Source organism: Montipora capricornis, chromosome 5 (assembly GCF_036669925.1).
Source record: "Montipora capricornis isolate CH-2021 chromosome 5, ASM3666992v2, whole genome shotgun sequence".
Lineage (NCBI taxonomy): Eukaryota > Metazoa > Cnidaria > Anthozoa > Scleractinia > Acroporidae > Montipora > Montipora capricornis.
In genome coordinates this window covers 20,799,777-20,808,994 of record NC_090887.1, presented here as the reverse complement: position 1 = coordinate 20,808,994, position 9,218 = coordinate 20,799,777, and the positions used below count along the sequence as shown (strand labels likewise).

General features: G+C 37.1%; 1 protein-coding gene across 1 annotated transcript; it reads right to left on the bottom strand.

Annotated features, from left to right (window-relative positions):
• Positions 1 to 568: 568 nt before the first annotated feature.
• Positions 569 to 8,906, bottom strand: LOC138049875 (WD repeat-containing protein 86-like). The gene is made up of 4 exons (XM_068896346.1): positions 7,827 to 8,906; positions 5,898 to 6,033; positions 5,208 to 5,311; positions 569 to 4,533 (listed from the first exon to the last, which is right to left on the bottom strand). Exons 1-4 carry the CDS (start codon positions 8,613 to 8,615, stop codon positions 4,408 to 4,410), a joined length of 1,155 nt encoding a protein of 384 aa, XP_068752447.1. The 5' UTR covers positions 8,616 to 8,906; the 3' UTR covers positions 569 to 4,407.
• Between the last annotated feature and the right edge of the window lie 312 nt (positions 8,907 to 9,218).

The following is a 9,218-nucleotide window of genomic DNA, read 5'->3' as shown; positions in this document are numbered from 1 at the left end:
GCAATGCGTGTGTACACGGCTGAATTAATATGCAGCATGGGAGATTTGGGCTTTCAGACTTTTAAACTTGTGTTTTGTATATATAATAAGTTGTGTTTGCACGCTGAAATTTTAAGCTAGTGAGTAAATGACGTCACTTTTCGCTAGATACAACCCTCTGAGGTCCAATCGGTCACTTCTGAACGTGAGTAATGGCAGACCGTGAAATCCAAACCTTACACTCAAAGTAAACAGCCTTTGGATAAAAATCAAAGCTCAAAATTTTACCAGTCAGGTGTTAAGTGAACACGCTTTCAAACTCTGAAGAAAAAAAAGAAAATGATTTTTTGATCATAGTAGCACTTTAAATATGTTGCATTTTTAAAATTTCGTAAAGACTTTCCCCCTGGCATCTATCCCTTCCACCTTCATACACAACCCTGATATCCTTCCAACTGATAAGAGGTAAAAGAGAGCCTTAAGGAGAACTATTGTGATACTTCAAAGGGACTTCTTTAGCAAGTATTCCCTGTTTGTTACAGTCAATGAAAGCAAACACTTGCTCTTGATAATTACTGATAGCATCAACTTTCTTGTAGCTACAACACTCTTTAAGTTTTATTACCAAGTATTTAGTAGTATTTTTTGTATGACGAAATGAAACTGGAGAAATTTTTCTACTCTTTGTATCATCACATAAGTTCCACAATAGTGTAACTAGATTTATGTACAATAAACATTACATTTAAATTGGCCTGCAATAATATTTTATTATTATCAAAACTAATGCATTAAAAGTCTTAACTATTAAATTTATGTAGATGTAAACGTGTGCTAGACTACATGTATACCCTCAGCATCAAAACCATAAAGATGTAAAATTTCACTTTCTCAGGAAATCAATGGTGATTCAAGGTAAACTCAAGTAAAGTGTATAGATTTCAATTTTAAACAAAAACAGAGAACGATACAAGAACAATAACAGAAATGGAAATCTCCCTACAATCCTTCCATTATAATTACTTTCTTTTTAATGCATGTATAGTGTCATGGATCACTAATGTTTAGTCTTCACAACTTCAACATTTATGCAATAATTGACTTAATGCCTGTATTGCTTTCCGAGAATTATATTTCTATAACAGCTCCCAGCTGAAGCCAAGTGGTTCAGTTCAGTGGCTGACATAGCGAAAAATCTGGGAATACATGCATCTACACAATTTTAATGTGAAAAATGTAAATATTCAATTTACTACCCTTCTTACATGCAATTTGCTGTATTTTCAAATATTAAAGAGAGAGTACTGGGCAGACCACAAGGTGCACACAAGTGACTGTATGGAAATCACAGTACCACTTGAAAAACTTTTAGGTGATTGAGTAGGAAAAGACTTAGTGTCAGTAATGACTGAGGTGACAAAACCATCTGACCCATCCTCAGTCCCCAATGGTCTGTTAGAAAATTTTAGACTGTTCAAAAACTGTTTCATAGTGGAGAATTCCTCCTATACCCTTTTTGGCTTTGAGGGGCAAAGTATGCATAGAGAAAATATTCATCAATAATAATAATAATAATAATAATAATAATAATAATAATAATAATAATAATAATAATAATGATGATGATGATGATGAGATGCCACTGAAACAGTATGACACAATGTCAGTGGATGCAAGAAGCTTTCCCAGAGAGAGTATAGGAAGTGCCATGACAAGGTGGTCCTGGGGGTACACTGGGAAATGTGCAGGAAGTATGGGATACAGTTTACTGACAAGTGGTAAGACCATCAACCCTTGCCAACCGCAGAAAATGGAGAAGTGAGGATTACCTGGGACATGACTATCTACACAGACAAAGTGCTGAAGCACAGAAATGGACTCTTATTGACATAGTTGTGCCAGTGGACCAGAACATCACCAGAACTGAAGAGGAGAAGGTTGAAAAGTACCAGGAACTAGCATTTGAAATCAGAAGGATTCATAGAGCCTCAAGAGTCACAATAATACCTATCGTGATTGGTGCTCTTGGAAGCGTATCAAAAGGTGCAAAGACCTGGTTTGGCAAGCTAGATGTACCTGACTTCCTTGGAAGTGTACAATTATTGGCCATTCTTGGAACTGCTCACCTGTTGCGGAAAGTGTTGTGTCTTACACAATAAACATTACCCTGTAGAACACCTGACAACTGGAGAGAAGCGAATAATAATAATAATAATAATAATAATAATAATAATAATAATAATAATAGCATTAAAAACAGGATTGATAAAGAGGATGTGTCTCCGATGTGTCGGTTATGTGGAGAACGAGAAGAGACCGTAAGTCATATCGTAGCGGAATGTAAGAAATTGGCGCAAAGAGAGTATAAAATGTGGCGACATGATAAGGTAGGCCAAGTTATCCATTGGAAACTCTGTCAGAAATTCAACATCCCATGCGAAGACAAGTGGTATGATCATGATCCTGAAGGAGTTATAGAAAATGATGAAGTAAAGGTGTTATGGGACTTCCGAATTCAAACAGACCATCAAATTGAGCATAATAGACCTGATGTAGTTGTTCTTGATAAGATAGAAAGATCATGTTATGTGATAGATATCGCGTGCCCTTTTGATACAAGAGTGCTGGAAAAAGAACAAGAGAAAAATTATGGAAAAATACCAAGAATTAAAAAGAGAGATTCGGAAAATCTGGAGCTGCCGAAAAGTAATTGTTGTACCAATTGTCATTGGTGCACTAGGGACGTTCAGCAAGAATTTGAAACAATGTTGAAGAAAATTGGACAGTATTACTACAAAAAGCCTCCTTGTTGGAATCGGCAAGAATCTTGAGAAGAACACTAGACACCTAAGGCCACAGGTCATGGCTTGATGCCTAGTTTACAAACCACGTTAACAACATATCGTGTGAATGAACAAAATAATATTATTATTATCACAATTATTATTATAATAATCCCTATATCCTGCAAAACCTGAACCTTGAAGTTGAAGTTGAACCTTAAAGTTGGCCAGTGTTCATTCACACACCAAGTTGACAACTTATAGTGATGGTCATTGTTTTGTCACCTTTGCAAACGGCCTAATCACCAAAATGGACATTACTGAGTTGCTGTTTTTCTGGGTTTTGAATGATTTTGGTGCTGAACTATTGGAAGGGAAATGAGTTTGATTTGCATAAGAATATGCAACTCATTTTAGGCTTTTAACCCCAGCCAAGCTTTACCCAAAATACATCGCATGTGCAAAGTTCAGTGGATCCACCAGAGTTTGACAGTAAAAATTTAAACTTAAAGGTTTTTTTGATTTGATGCCACACACAGGCTATTCAATCCCCTTTCCACTTCAGAAGTTTTACAGTTTTTGCCCTTTTCCTTTGATGAGCGACCTTGTGCCACCACCTGCTTGGCTGATTTGGCTACATGGAAATGCAACTTTGCTGACTCCAATTAGAGTGGTAGGATTCAGGTCCAGGCATCTTGTAGAAGTTCGATTTTTTTTCAGCGACAGTTACTCCGAACTTTTTTCCCCAATTTTTAACAAAACTGCATGATGGCAAACGTTTTGATCCCAACACCAGTGAGATTTTTCCCTTTGTTCCTTGATCATAATGTATGACAAAAAAACTCTTAATTTAAAACTTACACATGTAGTTTTCAGTCATGTGAAAGCAGCAAAAGAACTTGACCTGTTCATCATTTTTTGAAAACCATATAAAACACCTAAACTCCTTTTTAAGGGTATTTCACAAGCCTGCAGAACAGCTATATTTTAGAAATACTACTTTATAAAATTCCCAGCTGCTGTATTGATTTTTGAAGCTGTGGAAGGTAAGCTCAAATCCAACATGGCAGTTCATGTGCACTAAGCTGTTTTAATTTGTATTCTCATGTTGCACTGGAACTGAGCATAAAGGAGAGACGCATGTGGGGAATCTTTTCATATGCAAATTATTTCCACCACAAGAGCCTTCATCGCATGATCCTTCCAGACTGATTCCAACCATAGACCTTATTCATAAATGGCCGACAATTTATTATTCCTTTGTCCAAGTGCAAATTAGCCTACCAGGCCTCATTTTAGAGCAAGAATTCTTTTTAATTCACTGTATGGTATCGAGACTTGGTAGGCTAATTTGCACTTGGACGAAAGAATTTTAAATTGACTGCCATTTATGAATAAGGCCTATGAAAATTATACAATTAAATCCTATTGAACAAACTTTTTCTCCTAAGGAGAGGCCTGCATTGCAGGGATCTAGTATTTTCATGAAAAAGACAAAAACACAAAGCATTTTAGAGCAAGATAACGAAGGATCCCTTGCTTCAAGCAAGGGAAGCAAAAGTCCAGTGTAGACAAATGAAACTACATTTCTTGTCTTGCCCAATTCTTAGAATGATCTTCAATGGTTTAGGGTGGATCCATCTGTTCACTGTTTCACTCCATTCTCTTTTCCATTGCCATAGATGTCATCTTCATCGTCTCTCAGTTTTGTGGCATCCCAACTTCTTAGTGTGTGATCATGGCTTCCTGTGTACAATTTCCCAGAAGACACCTAAAAAGTTATCCTTCACTGTTTAGTGAAAATTTCAAACAAGATATTCTGTTCCATTTATCTTTGAATATGTGCATGTAATTAACACCTGAAACAAGTTGCAAGTGACAAATATCATGTTTTCTATTATCAAACATGTCATGATCTGTTTTTTTTTTTTTTGACAAAATGAAGAAACTTGCATTATAAGCATTTACAAGCATACAAAGACAGAAATTGTACTTTTCAAGTTGTACCCAAACAGGATCTTTTTCTATCCATTGCCTTTGAATTTAATTTTTGATGCTTTCAGAATTGTCTAGATCTCTAAAAAGTGTGGAGGACCACCACACTTAACCACAAAATAAAAAGATCTTTGTCACTCTTGTGGATGCAATGTGCCACTTAAGTTCACATTAATTTTGAAAGTTAAAAAATGGAAACATGGGTGATGAAGTGATAACTAAAAAGCTATCTCTGTATAAAAAATAAGGTCAATAAAACAGATTTCATTAAAATGATTACAGTATTGGTACCGTCTTCTCTACAATGTGGAAAAAATCCTGCTTTTTTTCTTAAACTCCCTGTTTCTAGAATTTTCTCTTACAATATGCATCTTAAAAAACTGCACAATAATTGTTTTCAAGTCCTGGATTAAACGAAGTGGATGTACTTTTGCATGACTTAAGACTTACCAGGAGACAACACACAGCAGATGTGTGGCCTGAAAATGTCCTCTTGCATGTACCAGTTTTTGCATCAAATGCTTTTGCTGTGTGATCTCCACTGGTAGTAAACACTAAAGGATTGAGAGTGATAAATGTTATATGTGTTTAAAACGGTTTTAAAGTCTTCACTCTCAATAGCTGGAACTGTGGCTGACCTTAAAGGTGAAGACATGTGTCAGGAAGATGATGGAGAGCTTGGGGAAGGCCTTGAATTGTCTCATAAAAGATCTTTGGGACCAAATCCTTATCCAGCCTCCTGACATACATATTTACATAAGTTGCTCTCGTAGTTAACATGTTCTTTAACAATTATTCGCCTCAGGCTCAGTGATTATCGGTGAATATTCACCTTGACTTTGTCTCGGTGAATATTCACCGATAATCACTTGCGAATAATTGTTTTAGTATAGATACGCAGGTGATTATTTCAAAAAAAGAGGAGAAAAGAACATTTCAACGCGAAATCGTCTTCACTTACAGTGGCAAAACGACTACTGGCAGCCATTTTGTCCGATAAGGTGATTATCGGCTGATAATCCGAGTTAGCAAGCCAGTGAGAGCGTGCAATTTTGTATAATCACCTGTGTATTTATACTAAAGGGTGTTATGCAGAATTGAACCCCTGTACTTACTAAACATTAAAATTGGTTTACTCACAGATACCATCCTGGAAATGCATCTGCGTGATTGGGAACTTGTGTCCTTTGTATGTGCGTGTGCAGTCACCAAATTCAACTACCCAAGACTTTGCCAAGTGATCAGTGGAACAGGAGTACAACAGCTTATTAACAACCTGGTGAGTGAAATACATGAGAATTTCTAAAATCTCTCATTGTTTTGTAAAAGTAACAGAATGTTCGTTGTTGATCAAAATGACAATGATGCTTCTGTAATAAAAATGGATGGGATGCACAGTACTTCTACCTCAAGGGAGTTGTTAGCTCACCATACTTCAGGTCCTGTATGGAAGCCTGATTAGCCTTACTGAAAATCTCATAAGCTAGGGAGACTCTATTTCCATTTGTTTGAGATGGGGATAATATAAGGAGTCTCCTTTGGCGTGCAACATTTCTCGGTGAGTATGCATCAGTATTGCAAAGCGGCCAAAGACACTTGCATGTTATCATAAGATTTATGAGGCCGCTGTAAAAAGAAACTTGCACAATTTCAATTCAGAAATGAACTCCCATACTCCAGGTTTTGTGTAAGATACCAAAACATTGCAAGAGAAGTTGTTGAATCAAAGAGCAATGTGAGATGGAAGCTTGCTTCCCTTTTGTAAAAAAGCTTTCTTCCCTGAACAATAATTAATCACGGGATTAAATGGGGTTCTAGAAAGCAGATTTATTCCTCAATTGAACATTAATCCCTGACTTCTCAAAACTGATATAACCTCTGCCAAACCAAAGTGATTCTGACAACCATAGTATAAGGTTTAATGTCAAGCTTCTAGTTATGAGTTTCATAGCCAAAAAAATACTTTTGTTAGTACTTTTCATGCAACAGACATTAACAGCGATGTAGAAAAAGCACTGTCACTTTTCTATCAATTATGAAGAAACTCTTTTGGCTTTCGACTTTCAAGTTTAATAACTCTTACCACAAGCAAGAGCTGTAGGTAGGTATACAAAAAACCACAAACATGAATTAGTATGAGTGAATGGTTTTTGTTCAAGTTTCCATGGAAACCTTCTTTCGCAAAAAAAATTAATTAGGCAAAACTATAAAGAAATTTTTCATTAAATTTTATTCAGTGGAACGAACCAAAAGATGGCATGAGTCAGGACCATGTCAAAATAAACGGTGTAATAAACAGCTTTGAAAGTTTCAAACAATTCAGAGTATTGAACAATTGTCAAAATTGACTAAATTGGAAAAGTAAGATGGACATAATTTGGGAAAACATATGTGCCATAATGCAAAATTTAAATGGCCCTGAACAAATGATAGAAAGTGCTGTCTCTGCCAAAGGTTTAAAAGTTGAAATACCAAAATAAAAAACAACTATCTTTGTTACATTTCCTATAAAACTGGAACTGGAACTTCAAAGATCGAGGACAGATGTTGCAAGCTTTATCAATGTTGCTTGCCTTTAACATGAATGTGTTAACTACGACACTGTATTTCATGGAGGAAATTCACTCTTTTTTGCAGTTTAAGCAAAGAATCTGGAGCTAATAAGAGACGACAAATCGGTTTTAATTACAGAATAACCGAATCATCAAGTAAAAAATGTGAAATAATATGCTATTATGTGAATATATATTCGTGTTGTGAAAATTATAGAATCACCAATCTTCACTGGCCTTCGCGGTGGAAATTTCAATAATGCCGTGCTATTTTGAGGGGCTCATTAAACGTTGTAGGCCGAAAACGTTTTTTATTCCTAAAGGATCTTTCATTGTTATAATAACTCCTAAGTTAAGATTTCATTCTTAAAAAAAAAAAAACTTTGGCAGGTTTCGTTCGAGTGACAAGTGGCACCCGTCCTGCAATTTTCTTCGAGAGGCCAAGGAATTCCCGGGAAACCAGTCATGGTGAAATGAAAGAAAACTGCGGTTTATTTTGTTAAATTACCGTACAAACCTGGATTTGTACAATGGAGCCTTGGTGTCCTTTGAAGGATCTTATAGGAGCTCCGGTAAGAATATCCCATGAGCGTATTGTGTGGTCGGCTGAACCTGTGAACAAACTCTTGCCTTTCCCGTCTACTGCAAGGCACATAACAGCACCGGTGTGTCCTTTGTATGTCACTGTGCTATCATTTGAGTTCATAGCCCAACTTTTTGCTGTATTGTCTGCAGAGCCTGTGATGAGAGTGTCATCGTTACTTTCAATATCGACGGCTGCGAATGCCCCTCCACCATAGCTAGATTCCGAAACGACAAGCAACGAAATCACAGAGCTCTTGTGTCCCTCGAACCTTTTAAGGTGGTCACACGTCTCGGCGCTCCAGCATATTGCAGTCCTATCGTACGAACTCGAAAAGATAAAATTTCCTGAGCAGATTACTCGGTTAACAGCCTGACTATGCCCTTTCATTGTCTTGATACAAGAGCCGTTTTCCGGGTTCCACTTTCTGATAGTGGCATCTGCAGAGCTGGTGAACACGTACCTTCCCCAAACACAAACGCTAGTTATGTATTTCGCGTGTCCTTCTAACTCTCCGACCTTTTCCTCAGTTTTGGTATCCCACAGCCGACCGGTTTTATCGTCGGAAACAGTGATTATGGTGTTTCCATCTGGACTCATACAAATTGCGTTTATACAGTCTTCATGTTCCTTCAGGCATTTTAACTGAAATGTCTTTTTCTTCTTCTTTGGAGGTCCCTCCACCGACTTTTCGCTTTGTTTCTTTGAAATTCCACTTCCCATTGTTGTTTCGGAGCGGAGAAGTTATTATTTCCCTTGTTCATACGAAACAGTGGAGAATAATCCATTCTTGGCCGCCATCACGTTCTCTGTTGAACCCTCGATCACAAAACCCCTTCGGCGCTTCAAGCTGGCGACGCACTGGGGAGATGCTGACAATTCAAGTGATTTAAATTTTCAAACGACCTAACATCGAAGAATGATACGGGGAACGAACATTAAAATTGGCAAATACTGCAAAATCGTCGTTTTCCTTAGGTCGCCCGAGTTACCGGATTTTGTAATGAGTTCTACACAATGCACTTTAATTACCCTAGCTGACATAGTATACGTAAGACGCGCTCTCATTGGTCGGAAGCGCCCTTCAAATGGAATTTTCCTGTTGAGGTGTCTAATAGGACAAGTCTTCGAATTTCACGACCGAAAATACCTCGTTTTTGTAGCACGATTTGCCTCTACAAGGGACTAAAAAAGATTGCAAGTTCCTTACAGAGAAGGCATACGAAGCCTGGTGTTTGTAAAGTTGAATAAACAAAAACAACGGTATAGGAAAAGAAAAACAAAAACAATCATGCAAACTAATTCTTGTTCATGATTTTCCTGAGA

Excerpts from the sequence above, each read along its gene's own strand:
- LOC138049875 (XM_068896346.1), bottom strand. The coding sequence starts at position 8,615 with ATGGGAAGTGGAATTTCAAAGAAACAAAGCGAAAAGTCGGTGGAGGGA. Across the intron at positions 6,034-7,826 it reads GCTCCATTGTACAAATCCAG|GTTGTTAATAAGCTGTTGTA; the intron begins GTTTGTACGGTA and ends TTCACTCACCAG. Across the intron at positions 5,312-5,897 it reads GCATTTCCAGGATGGTATCT|TGTTTACTACCAGTGGAGAT; the intron begins GTGAGTAAACCA and ends TCAATCCTTTAG.